The 26,378-nt window shown below is 42.7% G+C and overlaps 1 protein-coding gene across 1 annotated transcript; it reads right to left on the bottom strand.

Moving 5' to 3' along the window:
* Window positions 1-9,029: 9,029 nt before the first annotated feature.
* On the bottom strand, window positions 9,030-26,265 carry LOC142884297 (uncharacterized). The gene is made up of 52 exons (XM_076019809.1): window positions 26,025-26,265; window positions 23,594-23,647; window positions 22,924-23,013; window positions 22,777-22,821; window positions 22,629-22,673; window positions 22,478-22,540; window positions 22,316-22,369; window positions 22,185-22,211; window positions 21,690-21,758; window positions 21,519-21,581; window positions 21,279-21,314; window positions 20,785-20,829; window positions 20,550-20,627; window positions 20,398-20,451; window positions 20,218-20,283; window positions 19,609-19,653; window positions 19,472-19,525; window positions 19,355-19,396; window positions 19,188-19,269; window positions 18,453-18,488; window positions 18,187-18,354; window positions 17,824-17,913; window positions 17,561-17,644; window positions 17,401-17,471; window positions 17,044-17,232; window positions 16,791-16,956; window positions 16,562-16,651; window positions 16,362-16,469; window positions 16,152-16,246; window positions 15,516-15,666; window positions 15,287-15,397; window positions 14,958-15,122; window positions 14,696-14,782; window positions 14,420-14,557; window positions 14,184-14,282; window positions 13,989-14,084; window positions 13,457-13,593; window positions 13,217-13,340; window positions 13,017-13,112; window positions 12,749-12,898; window positions 12,619-12,666; window positions 12,344-12,526; window positions 12,095-12,225; window positions 11,684-11,756; window positions 11,499-11,573; window positions 11,191-11,316; window positions 10,957-11,052; window positions 10,675-10,884; window positions 10,416-10,593; window positions 10,227-10,341; window positions 9,938-10,110; window positions 9,030-9,712 (listed from the first exon to the last, which is right to left on the bottom strand). Exons 1-52 carry the CDS (start codon window positions 26,097-26,099, stop codon window positions 9,628-9,630), a joined length of 5,031 nt encoding a protein of 1,676 aa, XP_075875924.1. The 5' UTR covers window positions 26,100-26,265; the 3' UTR covers window positions 9,030-9,627.
* Between the last annotated feature and the right edge of the window lie 113 nt (window positions 26,266-26,378).

The raw sequence follows: 26,378 nt of genomic DNA, 5'->3' as shown, positions 1-26,378 counted from the left end.
TCCTAAAAGCGATGCTTTGTTGGACCTTAACATGTTCAGACTTTGAAGACCCCCCCCTGCAGCATCACTGCTAGAGCTGTGTGTTACCACACACTCTCTGAAAAGCAGATGCAAGCGAAACCGCAACGACATAAAGTAAAAGATTTGATTGCCGACCATGGCGGATCAAGCGACAGCCAATAAATCCACCCGTCGTCCAAAACAAAACGGCGACAGCAGCTGCAAAACAACAATAAATGTCGTCCCCTTGGAAAAAAAAAAAGCACAGTGAAGTGATGAGAGCAGCTCCCAGACTTCCAGATGGCCCGATGCTGCGGTCTGCAGCGGCTGGCTCCCTGCTCTTTTTTTTTTTTTACGCCAGGTCGTGATGAGGGAGGGATTATGGCCTGACTCCGGTGCTGCTGCTGCTGCTGCAGTGGACGGTGCTCCCTGGGAACACGGCCGAATTTAATGCTGGTGCGAAACAAGCATGTAAACATGGAGCAGCAGTTCTATCCCTGAAGAGCTGGGAGAGGATTAAAGGTGTTGGGAGTTGGGAGCAGGATCGGCAGTCATGTGAACCCGTGTATCATTCGTTTATTTGTTTTTTAATATAAAACCAAAGCCACAATAACAAAAAACAAAACAAAATGAAAAATAAAAAAACCCTCATCAATTTTTTTTCTGATTCCCGATTTTTTGCTCGATTGGAAAGTGGACAAAATGGATAACGGGCAATTCTCCAGTTTGGACAATTTGGATTTGAGGCAAGGTGTGTGAGCGAGAAGTTTTCTACTATGCAAGAGATTTCTTGTTTAAGCATGCGAGAGATAGCAGCAGGCATCACAAAAATGGCCACGTTTGTGCTTTTCAGACAATGGAAGAGGGACCGGAAGATGTGACTGCCATTAAAATTGGTGTAATTTGTCATTAGGTATTGCAGCAACTGTTGTAATTGCTGAAAAGCTTGAGGTAGCTTTACATTTTTCACATGATCAGATGATTGGTTTGATCATATTATAGCTGATTAGTGTTTTCTTTTTTCAACAAAAAAATATTAGTCCAAAAAGATTTTCAGTTGTTAAATGTAGTAGAAAACGTCTGACCTTGTTTCCAAATTGGACAATCAACCCATTATCTGTTATCTCCATTTTTCAATTGAGTGCAAAATTGGGAATTGTAAAAACAATTTCTTATCTGATTTTGTCATTTTGGTTGTTGGGACACACATTGAATGAAGAAGTTGTTATGTAGTTTTTTTTCATTTGGTTTTATATGGAAAAACAAATGAACAAATGATACAAGGATGCCACGTGCACTCCCCCACGTGCCATCCTGTTCACTACCTCTATCTGGGGCGCAGAACTCAGTCAAGACCGGCCGTCTTCCGTCCGGATGCACGGCGGGAGGGCAAGGGCTGCAATCAGCTCGAAGGCTGCGGCCCTCCTGCTCCGTCCTTTTAGCTGCAGCCTTGGCCTCCACTTCTCCTTTCACTCCCGTCACTCCCCAGTCCTCCATGGCCTTCCCTCCTTTCCTTCTGTGCAGTAAAAAGAAGAGGAAGAAGACATGTGGGCTTAATGTCTGCATTGAAATGTCCCCCAGAGTGCTAATTACCTGAACGTTGCTGTAGAGGTGCATGGAGCTGCATTAAAAGGTTACGACGTGGGTATCAACCCCTCGGCACCTTATTAGAATCGGCCCCAGGAAAAGAAAAGCGTGAATATGAAAACTTGTCAAAGTTTAACTTTATTACTTTTGTTCTTTCCTTGCGGTGACATTTTCTTTTTTCCGCTGCTTAATAGGTCTTTATGAAAGTGAGCTGGTCGAATCACAGAGTCGTTAAATAAAACAAAAAATGCAAATAATTTAGTGCCGTATTTATGCCAACTTAGGACTGTTTATTCTAAAATGAGCTGTGGAATCCTATTAGTGCTGACTCAGGCTAATCCTGACAGTGCTAAAAGTGTTAAGCAGAACCACTTTCTATCAATCAATCTCTTTCTAATTCATGATAATCGGCAGCTCAGAAAAGTGGGTTGAGGATCTGTACTGGTTTTGCTCCACCTAAGGGTTTACATTTATGAGCCAATCACGGCAGTGTGAATTTCTCAGGCACGTTTGGGGAAATGCTTCCTGCGGTTTGGGTGTCTAAGGACGTGTGATGTTACAAAAAATCTTTTAATCACTTTGTTTGTTTATTTTCAATTTCTTTTATTTCTGTTCAAGATCTCTCTGTGACTCTCAATCATACAATATATATAAAAATATATTATCCTTCAAAATTGCTTGTTTGACCTTGTTGAAATTTCTCTTTAATGGCCAGCAGTGTTACAGCCAGTGGGCGGAGTTTTACCTGCTGCCCTTTGCTTTATTGTGTTGTTGACACACACACACACACACACACACACACACACACACACACACACACACACACACACACTCCTGCTGTAAGGACAAAACCAAAAGTGTTCCTGACATTTTTTTGTCCTCTGGTCTCGGTTTTAACAGGGAATTGCTGAAAAACGCCTCTAATTTGTGTTATGGCTCTCAGGCTTTCCTACCTACTTCCTAATATCTGCCCCCCAGCGGAACTAATGACTGATTTTTAGCATCCCCTATGTGGTCCCACTCCAGTTAAAATGCGACATCAGGCCTTTATTGCATTTTAAAGGTCCCGCCTGGCACTGTGCACAACATCTATGCGATCCAAAAATCCATTTGCTAGAATTAAGAAAGAAAAAAAGAAAAAAAGAATCTCTGTGTCACAAGGCAATGAGTTATGTTTGTTTGTCTGCTGTCAGAACGCAAAAGGTCTTTTGGCTGCAGCATCTCTTGGTGACGGTAATATTGAACACCAAGTTCTGTGCAGTTTGTCCAGGGTTTTACAGAGATGGGGAAACAGTTTTTTGGATAAACCACACAGTCTTGAATGCCAAAGTGCAAATTATTTTAGTGCAGTTAACCGCAACCCATATGCTCCCACCTGCATGTGCACCCTTTCGTCCATGTCAAACACAAATTATTGTGTAGAATTATGTTTGGTTATTTTTTTCAGATGAATAGAGGTTGTATAAAATTTCAAGGGTGTCTGAAAACATTTTTCCCTGACTACTGTCGATGCGAGGCTGAACAGTGTTTTCCATTTTGTTTTTTTTGGAAACATCCCTTCTACCTTTCCCCCCCACCCAACCCCACCCCCCACTCCTCTTGTTTTGATATTGGGCGTCCCGCTGGAGCCGCACTTGTTTCACTTCTGTTTGTCCTCCCAGGGAGAGAATGAGGGAACTCCAAGTGAGAAGTGGGGCACTCAGTTCGACTCATTAAAAATAATTGGTCTCTGTTCAATTAAAGCTCAGTGATGCTCCCTTTGATCTGGCTGGCGCCGTGTTTGTTTATTTATTTATCTATCTATCCATTTATTTTATCGGCGGTCTTTTGCATCCAAACGTGCTGCTCAGACTTGGCAAAGGCGTCGCATAATTGAGTCTAATGTGTTTGCCTCCAGAAGACGGAGAGTGCCGCTCTGGAGTGATTATTTGAATGAGTGTAGCACTGTTGTTTTTAAAGAGAGCGAATTTAAACCCTAACGCCGGCGCTGTGGAACATGTGGGAGGATCCCGAGACAACAGGAACAGATATTTTACCTGCATTCCTCCTCCTACTACTCGTGTAAAATGCCGCCTAAAGATTGCAAATAGCGCAATCTCCTGAATCCCTTTATTAGCCTCCTCTGAAATACAGCATTAACTAGATATGACTCATCACGACGAAGACCCAGCGCTGCATTTCTGAAGCGTTAAATCCCCCTTGCGGCCCTAAACCATACAGATCAGCCACCCAAGGTCTCTTAATCGCCCGAAGTTTACTTCTAAAAAGTAAAACAAGGAAGATTTTGCTCTGCCTTAAGAGCTTCTTCTCTGATAAAAAAAAAAAAAAACAACCGAAAAAACATCTCCTGCATTCAATTCATTTCAGGATGATATTTTAGCTTTTGTTTGAGAGAAAATCTGCTTCAAACAAATATATTTTCATTTTCCTCGTGCGTGCTTTGCTGCTTTTTTTTGTTCTCTGGTCTGCACATGCTAAGTGCGCTCTGAGCAAATACACATGCTGAACTTCGACACACACACATACACACACACACACACACATGGCAGACACACAGAGTCATCCCACTCTGCCGGCCGCCCACCCACACGCCCACTCACGCACTCTGTGCTTGCCGCTCTCGCTCACTCTTATTGAAGAAGCTCTGCAGTGGGAGCATGCTAATGTATTGGCAGAGCATCCTCATGCAGAATGAAGCTAGCCTGATGAATCCCAATAGCCCAGGGACACCAGGGATACTAAGCCAAGATATGCTCCAAAGCTGCTGCTTTAAGATTCTTTTTTTTCGCCCCCTGCTCATCCTTCAGCTCCTCTTTTCTTCTGTTTTCTCGCTCCATTTTCACCTCCTGATCCAAAATTAACACACATCTCCTCTGCCTTCCTGAGTGTGTGTTCTAACGAAGGTCTTCTTTACTTGTTGGAGGGCAATGGGTTTTGTTTCACTGCCACCAGATGTATCTTACAGTTTCTACTCGCTGTCCCAATTGCAGTCACAGAGCATGGAGGGCTGGCCCCGAGCCAGTTTCAGGATTATGGAGGTGTCAGAAAGATCAAGAAGGCCAGACGGTCAGAAATGTAGATAGGCAGCATTTGGGATGCATGAGTTTTATTGAACGAATGCACAATCAGCCAACCAATTTTTTTTCTGCCCGGCAATGAGGATGACAGCCAGTAACCTGAGACACTAATGCCTCACACGGGACCCTAGTGCTTTGATGCACACCACTTTGCACAAAGTTTAGTTTAGAGAGGAAAGGATGTCAGTTACCAGTTTCAGGAGACGTGACAAGTTACGCAAGGTTCAGGAAGAGAAACAATTTTGACAATGTGGTACTTTTTCTGCATAATAAATCATCCGTCTTCTCTTTGGCATCTACGTACAAGCAGTTTTACTGTCTGCTGTGCTGCTGTTGGCTTCTTGTTAACCATGTGTTGGTTCACAGTTTAGACACATGTACGCTTCAAATACAATGTATTATGATTTTTTTATTTTTTTATTTCATGATTGTGAATGATGGCGTTGTCAAATGATGAACCCGTGGCATTAATGTCACATCTCCCTGACTTGAATATTCTCTCCAGCCCTTTCATGCCATGATAACTGTGGGGGGAAACAAATAGTGTACAGGCTGAGAGCTTTTAAAACCCCTGACAGCAAAATCCGACTCAGTGGAGATAGAGACTCATTTAAAATCAAAGCATACTAAGGGGGTGGAATAAACTACTTTACAAACAGGCTGCAGAGTCTCAGTCGCTGCTGTTTACTGCATGAGATGAGAAGCCTGTGGCAGCACTGGCGCCATTGGCTCTTCTCTGCTCTGCTTATGACACAGACGTGATCTGAGTGTGACTTTTCTTCTCTAGTGTTCCTCCAGTCATGTTCCAAAAAACATAAAAATATGACTAATATTTTATTTAACATGGTTAGCCCATATCAAAAAGTTTTAGAAGTTCCGAGACTGAGCTGGAAGCACATTTGGACCTTCTCTTCTTCTTTTTCTTCTTCCTTTTCTTCCTCTTCTTCTAGACTTCTTCTTCTCTTCTTTATGTGGAGAGGAGGGTCAAAGAATCTGAGGGCTCACGGAGCTGTGGCGGCGTCAGCCTGCATTGTTTATGGTTTTTGGTGGTGCCGATTATGGTGATTTTCACCAGAAGTCTGGCCTGCTCTCTAGCTGAGGGCATCTGGGTGCAGCTTGAGCACAGGTTGGTGGCCTTTGGCTGAGTGGAGGAACTTCTTGTCCCTCATCCCTTGAACTCTTTTTATTTTGGTCGGCTTCTTCTGTGTTTACCTGCTAGTTCCTCATCAAACTCAGAATTTGACATTTTTTTTTAATACCCAGGGGATAATACCTGTCTATTGTAACTATTGTATTGTAGTTGGTTTATGTCTCCTTGTCTCCCATCCTCTTCCACAGTCCCCCCTGTCACCCCTTCCCCCCCACACCTTTATTAATCTCTTTCTATCCAGTAATATGTCATTGCCACGCTCGTTCATTTCTATAAAGATCCCAACATATGAGAGGCAGTTTTGGTATCCAAACCTTTCATACTCAATGTCTAAGATTCCAGAGCAACGTTGCCCTCACAAGCTGCAGTTGTAGTTTCCCAGGTTTATACCTATTTATATATTTTTCAGCCAATTGTCTTGTGCATTGAGAAGACAAATTAATAAATGCACAGGCAATTTATTTATCACACTGAAAGAGCAGGATACAGGATACACTTGTTTTTGGTTAATTGATAAAGATGACACAAGATACAATCTCACTTTTAAATATAGACAGTCAGTCATGGAGAGAACAACATCAACAGGAAGTCCAGGTTTTCCAGAAGAATGTCTTGCAGCCACCTCTGCGACCCGGAATCTTGTTGCCATCCAGGCCTCGACGACTCTTTTCTTGATTCTCAGTGTCTCCGTCTTCTTGGCGGACAAGTCCATTTTCAGATTTATACAGTTTATAGAGCATTTTCACAAGAGCTTGTTTCTTTACTGATTCCTAAAAGCACACAGAATTTTTTTTTTTTTAACATTCACAAAGATGTCAAACTCATCCAATATCACAAAAACTTAAGCATGAGAGGAGGATGCGAGAACAGCTGCATGGCAGATCACAGCACAGTCTGATTGTATTATGAATAGAACTGAGTCTAATTGGATCATTCTCACCTGCATTTCCTGCAATTTGTCCATCCATGTTAAGACATCTTCAAGTTGGAGGTCTTTACTCTCTGTCTTCTCCACAAGGCATAATGCAAAACACAACAGGATCAAAGCGCTCGCAACCCGGGCCATCCTCCTGGCGTAGTGTTGCTGGCGACACATCGGACTCCGAATATGATGTGCGCCGCGATGTGGCTCGTCCGATTTTAAAGTAAATTCCTGGGCCAATAAAGGGAGGTGGAGCATGCAGGTTATTTACGCAAGATAATCACAAATTTCTATTTGCCTCCCTCCATCAATGCACTGAAGCATGTGCAACATAATTTACAGCGGTAATTACGGGTGACACAGTAGGTCTAAAAAGGAAAAAAGAGACATTTTCCATGTGTCATCAATGACATAAAGACTCTGCGATCCGGTTGCAAATGTGGAAGTCAGCCGGATGTGCAGGATTCCTACCGCCGCCTCCCCTAAAAGCAAATCCCTGTCACTGAAGCGAAACCATGTGCGCTCTTGTAAAATAAAACTTTAATGACGCTGACACGGAGGAAACAATGATTTCATTAAGCGTGCCGTGCCATAAAGCTGAGTCAATGGGCTCTGCAGAGACACTCTGATACCCAGAGGCCATAAAGGTCAACTTATCATTTGTTACACCCTTGTGACTTAGTTCTGGAAATCTCACTAATGAGATTTCTGCTCTGTTAAACTTAACAACTCTTGCACCTCTGAATGAGAGCTTTATTTGTCACTGACTCTAATGATTGCATCAAGGTGCATCTTGCTTGTGTGACTCTGTGCAGGCAAAAATGGTTTATTCAACTGCAAAATGTCCCTATTTGACAGTGATTTGATAAGCAGAAAATAGTTATTAGTTCAATAACTCATTATAATAACTAATTATTAGTTTATTAATTCTCTCTCCAGGAAAGTCTAAAGGTCTAAAAATTCCCTCTGTAACCCCCCCCCCCTCCAAAGAGTTGAAATCAACCATAGCAGGATGCTGCAAACAGAGGCCTGATCTATGGAATTTATTTGAATGTTTAGCCAAGCAAGGGCCGCTGTTGCATTGGATAATAAAGACCGGGACCTTTACTTGAGGCTAACCAGTAAAATTATGAGTCCTCAGAAAAGCATGTGTGGAGGAGACAATCGAAAGGACGTGTCCTTCACCAACTGATGACAACCTTGTAGCACGACAACCTTTCAACAAATCGACATTTTAACCCAATTAGAGAGGTGTAGAAGGCTAATATAGCTGCTTAAACAATTAGCAAGAGCACTGTTGGGAGGATAATCCCATTAAGACGGCTACAGAGCGCCACAGCAGGAGTGTTTGTGTCCAGGCTGACAACTGTGTGCACCAGGTCATGGGAGACTTATCTAATTCAAGGTGGCATTCAAGCGGCGGCAATTTGTTATATCCCCATATCATTCATGGAGAAGTACTAGCACTTGAAGTCCTGTTGAGTTGAGACGGTGTCCTAAATATGTCAAATAAAGGTGTGAAAACTCATGGCAGGATTTAAGGATCCCACTTTGCTGCCGTTGCCTGTGTTGGCAGCTTTGCTTACATAAGCATACACGCACGTTTGTTATTTTAGACTGAGAAATCGATACCTTGGAATGTCTGTGTGCTGAAGAGCAATATCATTTAGAAGGCCGTGTTGTTCAAGGATATTGTTGTGCCTTTTTTTTTTCATCTGCTTTTGCTGAGGGGAGTTTGCATATTGATCAGTGAAAGATTTGGATGACTAATCTTTAGCGACTATACCTCAGGGGCCAAAATACTGCACTTATTTTCAGTGGGAACATTGCAGAGACAGGATGTTCAAATAGAGAAAAAATTCTCAAGATGGAGACTAATAACATTTATCCAGCTTTTTCTTTTTAAATGCCAACTGGAAACAAAACACAAACTTGTATGAAACAATCATTATGGTAGTTAGTTGTATGTTTAATGTAATCCTTTCTTTCAGATGCACCAGGATGTAAAGAATTACAACGGAGTGCAATATTTAGAAAAAAAATGTGTTGGTTTACTATTTGAAAGTTCTTTTATTGGAAACAAGCCATTAAACTCTTTTAGAGTCTTTTCATGCGTCATTCAACAGAATGAAATTTTCTTTTCCAGTGAGGTCAGATGGCTCAGTGTGAGAGAGAGTAACTTCTGCCGGGAGCTTCTTCTGTCCTTCGGTTTCTGCTTTTTATTGGAACTTGAATGTCAACGGACAGATGTTGGTGACATTAGCTGTGTGTGTACACATCAAGTATGTTTGGCTGTTGCTCAGTTTTCCTTTAATCCAAGACAGTTGCATATTCCAAGTTACAATGAGTTAAACATTGGCACAATTTAGGTTTTTCTGGGTTCCTACAACCTTGCTGTTAATGTGTCATAATGCTATTTGTAACAATACAAGAACACACGGCAAATACACATATGAAGAGTAATGTGACATAGACACTTTAAAGGAAGACAGAAGCTGTCAGTGAGAAATGTTAAAGCGTGTGTGAGTATGTTATAGACAGAAATTATTTTCAAACTCAAGGAACTATTTTGATCTGCAGCGGCTCACTGTGGTGGAGGTTCATCAGTGGAATAATGGCACACTAGTGGCTGACTGCAGCTTCTGTCAGATGTAATGGCTCACTAAATGTTCCATTAATTTCAGTGCGCATAATCGCCAGCGCTTATGTAACTGCCCCCATCAAAGATGGCCGCTAACTTGGTTGGAATGGATGTCTGAGCCGAGACTCCTTAACACAGATTTATGACATGAAAGCGGCGCTTAAACAAAAACTTGCCATGGTCCCATTCTCACGTTTAGTGCTTTGTATATTTAGACTAGAAATCCTTCATGGTGCAAATGGCCCCTGTGTCATCTGGGTGGCTTCCTGCAGACTTGACAGCGGCTGATGACGCTCTGCATAGATGGTCCTTTCACTGTTTTAGGGACGGTTTTTCTGTGGGACAAAATAAAAAACCACAGACACACGTTGGAGATACAGAGTTTTGTGCGTAGTTTGTTGCCTCCGACAGGCAGCAAACTATTTCAACAAAATTGTGGTAAAAAACAAAACAAAATTACTATTGTGCCCTATAATAACTATTATTAATTGGCAGATGTGATTCAACAGTAAAAGTTCCTTGAATGGCGCTGATCAATGGCTGGAAATAAACAGGTTTACCCAAACATGTTTCTTGGGTCAAGAGAGGCCAGCCAGTAGCTGTAGGAATCAGGGTAGTAGTTGCATGTTCCCCTGCCATGGCATTCAATGAAGGGAACTTGGCGGAAGCTCTCCAGACATGAGCCAGGCGACACCAGGGCCTGGGAGGAACCCTCGGCACCAACACCAGTTTGCTTGAATGGAGTTAAGAAAAGTTAAGTTAAAAAAAAAACAAATGAAAAAAACAAAAAACTGAAAGCGGAAATCCACAAATTTAAAGGAAGACAATTAAGATTTTCTTTTCCATCACCATAACAAAAGAGTATCCAGTCCACAGGGATTCCCAGCCTCTGGGACACTGAGGGGTTTGAGTTGTCTGGCTGTGAACAGCTATAACATTGGAGGTTGTTTCACACACTGAGCACCTACAAACAAAGTCAGTAAAATAAGCAAGAGAACACATTCAGTGGACCAAAACAATGTATTTAGCCCCTTCTACCTGCTGATGTAGGTAGCCAGCTCGTCGCCAGTGATGGAGACCATGTTTCGAGGTATTGGCTTGTCAGTAGACAACCAGTATGAGTAGTCATTGCGAGAAGCATAGCGACAGTTGCTCTCAATGTCGCAGAACAGGTAGGGCATGGTGGAGAAGCGAGGCAGGCAGCTTCCCATGGAGCCTGACAAACAGTTTGAGACATTCATTCAGGGACTCAGGGACGGGAAGGCGTTTTTGTTTACAAGGGTGTCTACGCTCTTACCAAGATCCTGGCCATGGGCTCGCTCATTTCCGTTGATAAAGAGGAAAGAATAACCCGAGTAGATGAGGCTTGTTCCACGAGGACACGCTGGGACCCAGATGCTCTGGCTGTGTCTGGCTATCAAGAGACTGGCGGCAAACCCCACGCTGCCTCTGCCAGGCAGGCCTGGAGAACCCCTTTGGCCTGGATCTCCAACTCTGCCGTTTGGACCTACAAGACAATCAAAGACAAAGTGTTATCGAGGGGCGTAGACACCTTTGAACAGATTACATAAGGACGAACCTGGTTGTCCAGCGCTTCCTTTGTCTCCTTTGCGGCCAGTAAATCCTGGTGGACCCACACCTCCACGACCTCGTTCACCTTTGATGCCTGGCTGAGCTAAAACAGAAAACAAATCCTCACCACACAGTGCAGAGAATGCAAGCTTGGCTGACTTTACCTGTGATACACATCAGAAAGATCAAAAGTTTGATGCAGGAAAAACTGCAGGTGGCTTCATTGTGTCAAAGCGTAAACCTGGACTGCCTGGAGTTCCCGATGGTCCATTTGCTCCCGGTGGTCCTTGAGGTCCAGGTCGACCTCTTAACCCATCGGGTCCTGGCTCATATGTGTATCTTCTGTTTACTGGTTTCCCTTTAGAGCCTGCAGGCAATCAATTAGAGCAAGCAATTATAAAACTTCAAAATTGGTGAAAATCTGTTGTGTCCAGTTTGATCAATTTTCAATTCTATTGAACAATGAACAGGTACAAATGTAAATGTAGATGAAAATAGAGTTAATTGAAATTGCGTGTTGTAATATTGTGGGTGAGGACAGAGACATACCGGGTCGTCCAGGAAGACCTCCTGGTCCAGGTGGACCAGGTGGCCCTGGGTTGTATCCTGGGTCTCCTTTCTCGCCTATAAAAAAAACAAACAAATCTCATATTTTTGCATTTTCTTCCATCACATTTTTGAGAAAACAGACAAAAAGCTGTAATTAATAACTTTTCCTGCTTAATTCAAATTACCAGGGAAGCCTTGGTATCCTGGGCCACCATAATCTCCTTTTGGTCCTCTGTCGCCAGGTCTGCCTCTCCCACCCTGTAACAAAAAAACAAAACAAAACAAAACAAACAAAAAACTTTAAATATGAGAAATTTTCAACATTGATTGTTTCTTAGCTTTGTCATGACACAATGCCTATAGCACCAGTATCATCTTGATCTTACCATCCTTATCAGGGAGTGTTAAATGTCACAAAAGAATGTTTTGCGAAAATTAACCTGCTGTTATTTTTATTTAATTTATTTATTTATTTATTTATTTATTTATTTATTACCATACATCAGATTTAAATCACCCCCTCCTCCTCCCTTTAGGTTTGAGAGATATTCTTTCAGATTCCTTCTACGAAAAAAATGGTCACTGGGGTCACTCACTGGTGGCCCTTCAGGCCCTGGATCCCCACGAGGACCACTTGTGCCTGTGATTCCCACAGGACCCGGTTCGCCTTTTGGTCCTTTTGGTCCTTCCCCTGTGGGACCTTGGGGGCCAGGTGAGCCAGGATAGCCTGCACATGGGAGGCAGACATATGACAGCATTTTGAATTGCTAATATCTGCATAGAATAATTCCCATCAATCTTTGGAGCTGTCTCAAGAGTGCTGCATGACTGCAGTCCTTCCTTACCTTGGAGTCCTGGACTGCCAGGATGACCCTGGTTTCCTTTCGCCCCAGTAATACAAGGTCCCTCCCTTCCTGGAGGTCCCACTGGACCAGAGGGGCCGCGTTGACCTGGGATTCCTGGCTCACCTGTTGGTCCAGGAACTCCTTCAACAGATCGCCCAGGGCCACCTGGTTCTCCAGTGGGCCCTATGATAGAAAATGAAATGTCAAGAAAATGAAAAGACAGAAGCAAATTCAGATTTACCTGTGTAATGTTGAAGGAACAAAGGTAAACTCACCTGGTGGCCCTGTGACACCGCGTCTGCCAGGTGTCCCTCCATTTGTGACTGTCAGGAGAGGGGATTATTACAAAGCTTAAATAAATACATAGACAAATTACTTAGAAGGATTGCCAGCAACTCCTTTTACCTGTTTCTCCCTTTTCACCAGGTGGGCCAGGGAACCCATCCCGACCCTGGTCGCCCTTAGGTCCTGGATAGCCATGAGTGCCTGGAGGACCAGGGTTACCTGTGGCATATAAAAACATGCAAAGGCTGAGGTTAAAGTCAGAATTGGGTCATAAATCAAACTGCTATGAAATTTACTTCAGCAAGGATAATATAAAAGCTAACTATATTTGTCAGATTATTCTTAGAGGTTTTCTTTTTCTTTTTTTTTTAAACAAAACAAAACAAACGAAAAAAAAACATGCCAGGCAGTCCCCTCGACCCTGTGCGGCCTTTAACTCCAGGAGGACCGTTTCCACCTACAGTCCCTTGATATCCTGGCGTACCTGTTGGTGAACAGCATGCAAGTGTTGGATGCATGGAACATGGAGGACACACCACAACACAAGCAGACAGGATCATCATTGCTTCTGAAAACAGTCATAATAACCAGGCAGTCCAACAGGTCCAAGGTTTCCTTTGGTTCCATATCCCCCTGGCACACCCTCAGGTCCAGGAAAACCAGGTTCACCTTTCTGACCATTCAGTACAATACTAAGTTGTCCTGGTTCACCCTGACATTTTTTAGGTGAGAAAAAAACATAACAATTTAAATGTATTTATAAATGTATTTTCAAAAAACAAATACCCCAAACATTTTTTTTAAACATATATATTTTTTTTATTTAACCTTTTTTCCTCTGCGTCCAGGGGCCCCATGTCCATAGAAAGCCTCTCCTGTAGCCCCTTTGCCACCACTTGGCCCCGGTGCACCATCACGTCCTGGTCCTCCAGGAATTCCTTGATCTCCTATGGCGCCTTTTGGTCCTGTGCGAGTTAAACAAAGATGCTTAAAATACGATGAAGAAAGATCTCACTGCAGTCAGTGATTGCGCAATAAAGCAAAAATAATCTCAGTCCCACTGAATTCCTTATCCTACAGGAGGTTTTTTTGATTTGTTTTGTTTCAAATTTGGTAAATTACTCAAACTCACTCAAAATTACTTGCTGTAATTTTCTGGGGCTGTCAACTTGTCCTATTTAATCATTAGCAAACCAACATGCCTCTGTTATTGATGATCACATCTGCAAAATTGTGTTTTAATCATTTAAAGGATTATGATAAAATACCTGTGTTCCTATGTTAATAATTTAAAATCCAATATCATTCTTGTTGCCCCCACTGATTAAACCTTAATTAATCAAATTAATTTGTCTTTGACCTGGATGTCCCCTGACTCCTGAGTCTCCAGGGGCTCCAACAGGTCCCGGATCACTGTTTGAGGGGCCAGCTCCTAAACCTGGATCACCAGGGGGACCTGGACACACCAAAAACAATGTTTTGGCACCAAAATGGGTTACACTGACAGATTTTTTGTTGTTGTTGATAACAATAATAACAATAACACATTTACAACCTGTAAGACCAGGGCTTCCTTGTGGTCCTGGTCTGCCTGGTCGACCTTTGGGTCCACCATATCCAGTATCTCCAGGACTACCAGGTAGACCAGGGTGACCTGATGAAGAAGAATAACAAAGCAGCCGAAAGGAGTAAACTTCAAAAACATGAAATCTTTTATTCTATGTGCATTAGTTTAATTTCACTGAGGTCAAAAAGGAAAACTGCCATGCCAGCAGTTCACTATGGGACTACCTGGGTCACCTGGATTCCCTATGGACCCAGTAAAATTAAATGGTGGAGAAGGAAAGCCCGGTGGACCTCTAACACCAAGGTCCCCATCAGGACCTGGAGCACCTCGAGAACCTTTGGCTCCATCACGACCTCGGTCTCCTACAAACAATATTATACAGCAAGTTAAATATATCTGTAAAATACATTAAATCTTACTGCTAAGAATGTTTCAGAGGTTTATAAAGAGACTCACCATAATACTGTAGTGTATGTTGTGTGTATGTGTTTGGGTGTTACCTATTTGGCCTGGTGGTCCTTGGATTCCAGGTAATCCATCTGGTCCATATCCTGTTGGTCCATCTGGCCCTGGGTCTCCTCTCAGTCCTAAAAAATATAGAAGATCCACTCTTACTTACTTATATACTGTATTATTCTAATACACAATGGAGTGACTGTAATCAAACATGGTGTAGTGTTAACTTTACAGCTAAATTCAGTATATCATTGAACTGGAAGTTGTTAAAAGGATCACAGTGCCCTGTCAGAACAGGATCAGTACCAGGTTGACCAGGCCTGCCATGCTGTCCTCTCCTCCCTTTAAGACCAGGGAGCCCACTTGGACCTGGTACTGATGGCCCAACAGGACCAGGTGCACCAGGGGCCCCTGGGCGACCGTAGCCTGGTGAGCCAGCAATACCCTTCTCACCAGGATAACCAATATTTCCTGTTAAGAAGAGAGACAGAAAATGGAAATATACTGAATTAATTCATAGAAGGAGGAAAATTATATTTGTGTTATCTTATTTTAGAAGCAGGCAAACATTTCATCCTGTTTCAATTATTCCCTTTTGCATTTATTGTGAAGTTCAGGATTTATATCACATGGACCTGGATTTCCTTTGGAACCTTTTGGACCCGGCGGTCCCGCAAGTACAGACACACCTCGACATGTGCCTTTAGCACCAGGTGCCCCCGCAGGGGCTTTAGCACCTTTATTGCCTGTGAAAAGCACAAAAACAAACAAATGTGCATCATTGTGTTTATGTGTGTCACCACAAACATTTATCTCTATATGTCAGTTTCTCCAAGTACAATTTTTACATTTTTGGTAACAAACCTTTTTCTCCAAGGTAACCTTGCTTGCCAGGAGATCCTGGTATCCCAGGCAACCCTGGGATGCCAGGATCTCCTGGAGCACCATTATCTCCGTTTTCTCCTTGAAACCCTGCATGACCTTGGGGTCCAGGATAACCAGGACCGCCGTCACCCTGAACGACACAGACACATGATTTGATCATTCATTTGCAAACATTAAAAATGGATGCGCAGAGTGATGTAGTACTGTTGCTGATAGATCTCTCAATTTATCCAGTATGACTCTGTTGTTGTCGAACAATGTAATGTAACACATTTCCAATCCTCTGAGTCTGAAAGTTACTGTATCACGTTCTAACTTTTTTATGGCTGAGTTTTAGAAAGGAATGGAAATAAAAATCTTTGCTCAACAAGCAGATCAGTATCTTGCTGGAATAGCTACAAGGTGCTTGAACTATTTAGCTGAAAGCAGGCATTACTGACAATGCTGAAAAAAATGTGAGAAAAAATATTTCCAAAAGTGCCTGGTTGACCAGTTCACCGATTATCCTTTACGGTCATGATACAGTTTCAACTTCCACTTGTAGTTACGAAGTAGTTTTTTTTTTCATTTTTGCATAGTGCATAGAATATGTTGATTTTTTTCTCCTGATCTGACCTTTGTTCCTGGAGGACCTGGCGGACCTGGTACTCCGGGCTGACCAGGCAAACCTCTTCCCGGAAAACCTGGTGTGCCTGGCTGACCCTTATAACCTTGTCAACAAACACGTACACGCATTGAAAAATGTGCATTGTTTTTAATTGTCATTTTTTGGCGGGGAGAAGGGTCGAGGGGTGGGGAGCGGGCGTCGTTGTAGTTGAGGGCTACCTTTCTCTCCCTTGTTTCCAGGCCTTCCACGCACTGAGAGGTCGCCTTGCTCTCCTTTCTGTCCTGGCACACCCGATGCCCCTGCAGGACCTGGTCTTCCTCTGTATCCTTTATGTATAGTGAGTGCAAGTTACAATTATATCATAATTTTGTGCTCATGAACAGAATAGACATTCATAGTTCAATCACTCGCATATCACCTGGGCTTCCAGGTTGACCAGGGCGACCTTTAAATCCCGGGGGACCAGGAAGTCTTTCGCCATATATGTAAACTGGTTCTCCTTTCTGGCCTGCCAAACAAGAAGAGTAGTGAAATTGGTTATGCAATATATGCATTCTTTAAAAAAAAAATGTTCTTGTCAAGAATGTCAAACAATGTACTTATATAATGTACAAATAATGAACTAATGAATTAATAAAGTACTTCACCTGGAATTCCAGATTGACCTGGGAAGCCAGGTACCCCAGTATCTCCCTTAGTTCCTGTAAAACCAGGAGCACCATATCCTGCTTGCCCAGGATATCCAACTGGCCCTGGCACCCCAACAGGCCCGGGTGGACCTGGGTAACCAGGGTCTCCTGGTATGACTTGATGCTTTACAGGGAAACAGCCATGGTTAATATTGCTGGGTGCACTGTGCATTTCCTGCTCATCTCAAGTGTTTATAAACAATCGGATTACCACATCCCCCGGAGGCCCTGGATTGCCTTTGCGACCTGAACGTCCAGGAATCCCAGGGGAACCATCCCTGCCAGGCCTCCCAGGCTGTCCTGGGGACCCTGTCTCCCCCTTTATTACTTGGTAGTTGTAGTAGGATCCTTCCCCCTTTTGCCCAGGGAAACCTAGAGGTCCCCTATCGCCATTGCGACCCTTCAAAGGAGAGTGATTGTATCTTTACAGAAAGTAACATATATGTTATATGTTATGGCCCTGGATAAATACATTTCATATATATATATATTTATGCACGCGTGTGTGTGTGTGTGTGTGTGTGTGTTTGTGTGCGCGCGCGCGTAGGTGGGTGTTATGTTATCTTACTGGTGCTCCATTTGGACCTCTATGTCCTGGATAGCCTGGATCACCTTTCAGACCTGGTCCACCATTGTAGCCTGAGCAACAATAACAATATGATTTACATAGTTACACTTTACATTACACTTTACAAAAATAGTTTTTCCAAGTGTCAGTGTCTCCAAACCTGGTTGACCAGTTGGGCCAGGAGGACCAGGTGGCCCTGGTAGTCCAGCTCCATTACAATCATAGCAGGGGTCCCCTTCCTCTCCTGCATAATAATAATACGTTGAGGTTAGTAATATTTATTATTCTCTCATTTAGAGGCTGTGGGTGGATTACCAGCGAGTTTATGAGCTTACAAATGAGTAAAAACTAAGTCAGAGCGCATGTCCAACCACTACAAAGTACCGGTATGCAAAGTGTTTAAGGCAAAACCAAGTTTCCCACCTTTCTTCCCAGGTGCCCCGATTGTACCCGCAGGCCCTGGTGGACCCCTAACTCCCTTAAGTGCTGGGAAACCCTTGGCGATTCCACCACCTAGAATCAACACCAGAGTAAATCAATGATCCTATCATCACCTAAATACTTAAAAATATCAGTAAATAGAAATCACATACTTTTTTTATATTGCATTTTCATATTTGTCATCATTAGGTGATAATAAGATGGCAGCTTTTGTTAAAGACCATGGTAGTCATATTACTTTGGCAAGTAGTAGTATTTATTATTATTATTATTATTATTATTATTATTATTATTATTATTATTATTATTATTATTTAATTAATTGAAAAGCACATTCACACATACTATTGTTTCCTGGTGGGCCCGGTTCCCCACGGGGTCCCGTATCACCTACATCCCCATCAGGACCTGGAACTCCATTATCGAGATTATATGACTCTCCGGGTTCTCCTTTGTGTCCTGGAGAACCAGGGAGTCCAGGTTGACTGGGTAGATTAATCCCCACCCCTGAGCCTGTGGAGGAGACACAGACAAAACACAAGGTATATTTCTCCTCTTTAAGCCCTTCTCCCATAAAACCAGCTACAAGCAGTATCAATTTAAGTTCTCACCTGGTGGTCCAGGAGGACCAGGATACCCAACATCACCTGCAGAAAGAATTGTTAGAGTTGTCATTTCCAAAGGTATCATTTCAATTGCTTGTGTTTTAAATCAATTTAAAATCCCACTGTCAAACTTTTGCTGGCATATAAACAAATACAAAATATATAAACAAAACAATATAATATAATATTATAATAATATATATAATATAATTTTAATGTACCATTTTATCTTAAATCTGTCTTACACTGGCTGTGATGTCAGGGTAACAATTAGAAAATCCTCAGAACAGTGCTGTGTGTGGTGGAACAATATGGCTCATAATCCTGGCTAATGGGCCTGCTCTTTATATATATTTAAATGCTTATAATTTGTGATTTGTTTTAACTGTCTTTTCCCAACCATAATACTGTTTTACACACACACACACACACACACACACACGCACACACACACACTCACCTGGGTGTGTATGTATGTATGTAAATGTATGTGTATACGTTTCTACTGTATATTATGAATGATATGTGTTCCTGTAACTTGGCAAGTAAGCTTTAATAGCGTAAAAGAGAGAGATGAGAAATTTAAACAGCATAGTTACATTACATGTTTTGCTTTTATTTTTCAGCACACACCTCTCATAATGCATAGCATAATACTGAAGTGTTTTGGCTCAGAGTCTGATCAGAGTCTTTTCTCCTTATTCCACCATGAAATGGTCGACCTTATTATTGATCATGTACCTGGGTGCCCTGTAGGGCCGGGTCGACCCGGAGGACCTGGATCTCCACGATATCCTTTGATTGGTCCTGTATACGCACGTGTCTAAACAACAAAACAACAGGAGGCACTTATTATCTAGATAGATAGATAGATAGATAGATACCATGCATGACAAAACAAAACTCACCTCCCCAGGTGGGCCAGGGGGCCCTGTATTACCTTTTCCACCCTAAAAAACAGAATCAAATGAATCATAGAATCATCCTGGTAACAGCATTATTTTAGGGTCAGAGAAATCACTCACCGTCCCTCCTGGTGTCCCGGGATACCCTCGCTCACCCCTAGGGCCCGGTTGTCCCTGATCAAAATTATTTAGTGTTTATAGCCTAAAAATCACATCTAGATTAAATACAGACACATATTGCATAGAGCAACTATTACCCTTGATCCAAGTTGTCCAGGGTCGGCATTTTTTCCCTGTTTCCCCTGTGAGAAAAAGAGGAGGAACACTTAGGGAGCGCAGATTCTGCTTTCTAAAGGTCAAAAATTGGACTTAGGGACTTATGTAGGGAACGTATGCACGGATTCAAAGGACTTCCTGGTTAATGTTGATTTAATTTTGGAATAAATCATGCTGCTATCCTCTTAGTGGTGTTACAACAATGGCAGGCACAGCGCGGCACTGTCTGCCTGAGAGCGGAAGCTTCTGAGAGGTTAATCCTCCAAAGCTATAGAGACTAGCTTTGGACTAGCTTTACACTAGAAGAGAAAAATTCCATTTTGAGCACCCCCCTTTTTTTCTTATCCTGTTTAAATTAGGGCAAATTCTGGTTCTTTCAATGCCTCATTGGCGCCCTCTGTTGGACATAATTCATGCTGAGTTTTTGTTTGTTTAAAAAAAAAAGAAAAAAAAAGAAAAACATGAGATGCGGCAATTATTTCATTTAGCACACTGGGTATGTGGTGCATACTAGTGCTATACATTTTCATACAACATCAGAGAGGAACTTTGGTTATAGAAAAAGGAATAAATGGCTTGTCGTATCTTACTTCTGAACCTTCGGGGCCTCTGTCCCCCTTTTGTCCCTTAGAATGAATCCCACTACCAGGATCTCCCTGAGAACAAAAAAAAATGATGAAGAAAAGCATGACGCATCACCTGATAGATATATAGGTCTGATAAAATAGAGTGTAAATGTCCTGCATAGCAAATCTAGAAAAGAAACTCACCGGTTGTCCTCTGCAGCCTTTATGTCCTACTTCTCCGTAACCTCCTTTCACACCCTGAAAGTTTGGAACAACCGAGCGTCATAGCTCATGACATACAAATAAGTCCACTCAATACTTTGAAACACTTCGAAACACTTCACTCAACAAATTACCTTCAGCACATGACTTCCAGTGAAGTATTCTTTGACCTGACCCGGCGGGCCTGGTGGGCCAACAGATCCTGTTCTTCCCTGCAGGAAAGCATTTACAACACCCTCATACAAATAACTGCAAACAAAAACTCATCCTGTCAAAAACTGGTCAGATTGCACTGAAATGTTAAGTAAAAAAAATATCACAACAGAATCTTTGTGTAACTTCCCCTCCACTGTGAATTTCCCAGACTACCTTTCGTCCACGAGGTCCTGGGTAACCACCTGTTCCTTCTTGACCCTGTAGAAATGGGAGGGGAAAAAAAACAATTTGCACATTGTTAGTAAAACATCACAGCCTCCCACACATTAATGCACACTCTGCTATTTTGCTTCACATTCTTTTCCCATCGAATATCCAGGTTCCCACGATTCTCAACGCTCCCATCAGGTATTGGATGACAATCTGGTCTGCCACGTTCTTATTTTGACATGCCTTATCTTATTGCCACCAGTTTGGGAGGAAAGTCACAGAAACTGGCCAGTGCAGATGTTGCAGCTACCTTCCAAAACACGAACCACCAGCCAAAACTGGGGTGATTTCCTGACTAGCACTGCCAGCAATGGTGAGCAGACTGTGAGACCAAAAGCAAATCAGTTTTCCCCAGTTTCACCTTGATGTCTAGTATCGATGCGTCCAGGCTCACAATGTAAAAATGTAGGACAAGAAACAACAAAGATGATACTTACCTTTGCTCCTTGAGTACCTGGACGACCAGGAAAACCCTGTTCATCAAGGATGTACGTTAAAGATCACAAAGACCCTTTCCAGTATAAAATGTGTTTGAGCCAAGGCTCTCTCACTCTCTCTCTCTCTCTCTCTCTCTCTCTCTCTCTCTCACACACACACACACACACACACACACACACACACACACACACACACACACACACACACACACACACACAGGCTTGCAAAAATCAGCTCACCACAGGGCCTTGGGGTCCGTAGTCCCCTGGTAGACCTTGCTCTCCAGGCAAACCTGGGTCTCCCTGAAAAACAGCAGCAAGTGTCATCTTAATGCACAGATAGAAAAAAGCCCTGCATTTAAATTTAAATTGATGCATTATGTCTTAAAAAATATTGAACCTGTTAGTTACCTGCTGCCCTTTCCTCCCCGGTGCACCAGGTCTTCCTGGGATCAAACCCACAGGTACCACAGAGTCGCCCTGCGAGGGAGAAAGAAGCTTGTGACCAACAATGTGCATTTTCCTTGGTGCGACATGATTAAAATAAAATAAAAATAATGCACTTAGGTAGGTCAGTAAAACATATTGAAATTAAACTCCTTGCTTGCACTGTTTTTTTTCTCCCTGTCAATTAGTTTGGAAGCGTTTGATGCAAACAAAAGTGACAGAACAGGAAATTAGTTATTAGTCTCACATGAATAGGTGCAAAATAAGGTCTGGGAGCTTGGTGAGACAGAGTGGGCACTTGCTTGTGCAGTGTCATGGTTATTTTTTACTTGCACGTCAGGACGGTGGTAATAAACTTTTTGAAAGGCAGACTGTGCAATTCTGCACTTTCACTCTCGCTTAAAACAAAGCATTACTGAAGAACACAGCCCCTGAGCGGCAGCGTAGACATTTTATTACCTTCTGTCCACGCAGTCCCGGCAGACCCTGTGAAGGAAAGACAGAGTGAAGCATTAATGCCAACAAACACGCAAAAGTTGCCGTGTAGAGTGACAAGTCAGCCAGCTTTGTCGAACTGTATGACAACTTACCGGATTCCCGTCGATGCCAGGAGCTCCATGCACGCCTGGATGTCCATCGTCTCCCTACAGAGGACGCAGCACGTCAGAAATGCTCAGTGACTGGCACGTCTTTGTTCATCAACATCCCTCGAGTAAACTAGAACTGGAATAGGTGATCGAGTATTATCATACGTCTGTCCCATTGCAGCCTGGGAAACCGGGGGGTCCCTGGGGTCCTTGTAAACCTGGAATGCCCTGCAATGATTAACAGCAGGGTTTAATAATGGTGGTTACCAAGTGGAAATGAATCACAGTATGTTGACTGATGAAGCAACACACTTACTGGTAAACCATGAGAGCCATCAAATCCCTCCTTGCCATCAGGTCCCTGCATTACAGCACATGGCCTGTGTCTTTAGGTGAACTTTTTCCACCAGTTAAGTTAATAAATAAACAGTCAAAGTGATGCAAAATAAGAACAGTTGATCTACCAGGTCACCTGCCAGTCCCTCAAGTCCAGGAGGCCCAGTGCTGCCCTATCATAAAAAGATTAATCTTAGTTACAAAGGACAAAAGCAAGAAGTCCAACTGTTGTGTTTGAGTCAGACAGTAGGAATGGATTTCATGGATTTGCAGACCTTGGGCCCCATGGGTCCGGCGTGACCGCTGGCCCCTGGACGTCCTGTCGGCCCTGAAGGACCTTGATGTCCTGCTGCTCCTTTCTCCCCCTTTGCAGATGCAAGTGTGTGAAAGTGAGCTTAATCGAGAGAGCCTGTGTAGAATCCGTGGACACTGACTGAATGTAAACGCTCAGGATGCTAAAGCGTGTCTGTTGCAGCCATATGTGGTCATAAAATAGCTTATGTTCAAAATCAGACTTCTGCAGGAAGCCATCAAATACAGATTAAAGGATTTTTAGGTCTTCCTTTTTCATCCTGGAGTCCAGTGGAGTGGCCTTAACCGAGTTATTCAGGAAAACAACACACAGCCCTCTCTTTACAGTCTCCTTGAAAAACGCAGAATCTCTGAGTCTAAGATTCCTACTGAATCTCATGCTCTGTGGTACCTTCTGGGGAAGGTATCGCTAAGGTATTAGTCCCCTTTGTGACATCACAAAGGGTGGATTTCCAGAAACTGTCAAAGACACACACACACACACACACACACACACACACACACACACACACACACGCACACACACACACACACGCGCACTTAACCTGTTAAACTCAGAAATGGTTGTGTGAAAATGGAATTATTCAGAAAATAGAAGTAAGAAGCATCATTTTCCTCCACAGTCTTACTCACCCTGCTGCCTTTTACCCCCTTACAGTGGCACTTTGCTTTTCCACTGCAAACACACTGAAAGAAATAAGACATAGAGTAAAAAAAAAAAAAAAAAAGAGAAAGGTTTTGCCCTGATTTAGAGTGCAATCACTCTCAGAAATGGAACCATTCCAACAAGCTCATGATAGTCTCGACAAATGTGTTTGTTTTGTTTGGTAAATTAGCTTTAAATGTCTTCTCATGACTAATGTCCAAAGACCAAAACTGCCCACAATCAAGTCCGGCATCAACACCAGACTGTCAGTTATTTGCTGACAAAGTGAATAACTGCAACCTTCAAGCTAGAATCTGGAGGGTTCGTTCCCAGGTTGGTGTTATTAAAAGATATAGCCTCTAGGGGGCGTCCTTGTGCTGGTAAATTGGTTGTGTCAGGAAAGGCTTCGGATGCGCCAAACTAAACATGTAAAACAATTCGCTGTGCTGACCCCTGCAAGGAAGAGAAGACCGCACAGACTAGACTTCAGTGAATAATTTAGGGAGATTTATGGAACACTTTTGCCAACACTAACACTGACGAGCCAACACATCATTACTCTCTGGTAACACTGTGGCCTTTCATTTTAGGGGGGGCTTTATTGCTGATGCAGGGGGAAAATGCTTTCCCAAAAGGTGGTGCTAATTAAGAGCAACAGGATGCAGCTTGTGTCAGGGATTGTGTGCTGGGAAAAGGAGTTTGTCCTGGATTTATCAGCTGGACTACACAACATGATGGGAAGTGGCAAAATAGTTTGGGTGTAGCGCAAACACTCTTCCAGGAAGACTTTCAAGGTTGCCAGCAATTTATAAGTGGCACTGCAGTGTCCCGTTCTGCTGCCACCATCTCATGTTCTCGCCGTTTTTGCTTCCTTGTTGTGTCTGTTTGTTTTTTGTTTTTCCTTAAAATAAATAATATGTGCTTTTGGTTCCTGCATGTTTTTTCCTCTCCCCGACATAAAGCTATCAAAAAAATAATGCGACATCCACAATGAGGGCGGACCAGTCCTTCAGGCCAGAAATGACAGGGTTCACTGCAAGGATTATTGTGGCGTTGTAGAGATGTCAATTTCGGCTCCTGAACTCTGGGAGGCGCCAGACAGTCCCTCTGTACCATACTCTGTTAACCTGCCGCACCCCGCAGTGTGTGTCAGAAGTGCCAAGCTGCTGAGGCTCTTGTGTTTCTTCCACATTCCAGCTGGGGGCGTATTTCGTTTAATAAATAAAATAGAATTACCAATTTGTCTTGTTTGGGCCATAATTATGAAGCAGTTGAATCCCACGGTAAAAGCCTGAATTATTTTTCATTGGGAGGGAATTTTGACTCAGTTGTGCTGTTTTCAGATTGATGCTCAGCATAGACTGAGTCAAAATTTAGTCTGTGCTGAATTCTAATTATATTCGAATAGAATAGAATAGAATAGAATATAGTGTGCTTTATTGATCCCAAATAGGGAAACAATGCTGTTGTAGCACAATAAACAACACAAAAACAAACTATACAGTAATTACAAGAGTCAAGTGAATCTATCTACAACAAATAAACAAGAGCAAGATGTGCCAAAAGCACTCAATTATGCAAATACAGGGATAAGCAAGTTTTATGAACCATTAGTGCAATAAACATGAGGTGACAACATAAAATCGACCAAACACAACGTTCCAAACAATTTTTGTCTTGGTCAAGCAAATTAGCTGTTTTAAAAACTCCACGCACACATTCAGATTCATGTGCTACAGCCGATGAGCTTTTTCTTTTTAATGTGTGTATTTGGTGGACGTTCTATTCTAATTTACTATATTCCAATGTGTTAATGTACAACAAGTTCCTTCCTGTATTTGCTAACAACTCCTTAAGAAAAAAAAAAAGTAACAAAATATTTTTGCCTTTTTCGGTATATTGGCTGTGTGTGTGTGAGCACCTGGGCCATTCCGTCTGTGGCTTAACTTTAATGATGCTCCACTCACTAATAAACATTTCTACTGGCCGAGTGTCTGTTTGGCTTGAAATCCCCATCCTTTCAGTGACCTTCTCTTCACCAAAAAGCCCACCAACATAGACTGGTAAATACTTTACAGACTTGAGTGCATATTCAAACAGACGGCAAAAAAATGTGCACCTCTTCTGGATTCATGCCACTTGCAGATAAGCACCAACAGTGATCCAGTACAAACGGACCATGCAGCACAGTTGAGGCTAGGAGGGATGAATGGAGCAACACTCCACCCAGGAGGAAAATACTACTAGGAGGCTATTCTGAACAGTCTTAGTCATACAATGAAGAAATTGGTTCTAATGCATTCAAAATGAGCAAACACGTGAGCCTGTCCTGCTGGCTTAAAACAAACCCACATCTTTCTTCTGTCATGTCACCAAGATGAAAAGTAAAAAGAATAAAATGTAGAAAAAAAGTCTTACGTTTTTGCCTTGAGTGACAGTCAGCATCACTGTGAAGAGCAGTATCAGAAGCGTCTTAAGGAGCGTCCTCTCCATTGCGGCTCCAGTCCTGTTAAAAAGCTCAGAGGTCACCACATATCCGTCCCTCGTCCTGGTTCCCTGTCACTTCAAATGCTGGATGTCACAGAACACAGAGCTGCCGGGGATGATGTTTGGCCAGATGAATTAAGTTCCCCACCCTGCCTTCGAGTGCCTTGACCAATTGGATGTCCCCCCGACATACTCTTTCACTTGACCTTAAAGTGGGAGGTGGGCTGAACCCACAGCCACTGTGCTCGACCCCAGTCGCCTTCCTTTTCTTCATCTCATTCCTGG

The sequence above is a fragment of the Nelusetta ayraudi genome, unplaced genomic scaffold (genome assembly GCF_046127955.1).
Source record: "Nelusetta ayraudi isolate G7.1 ecotype Tasmania unplaced genomic scaffold, CSIRO-AGI_Nayr_v1 ptg000011l, whole genome shotgun sequence".
Lineage (NCBI taxonomy): Eukaryota > Metazoa > Chordata > Actinopteri > Tetraodontiformes > Monacanthidae > Nelusetta > Nelusetta ayraudi.
The sequence above is the reverse complement of the archived record's forward strand: the minus strand, read 5'-3'. Positions and strand labels throughout refer to the sequence as shown.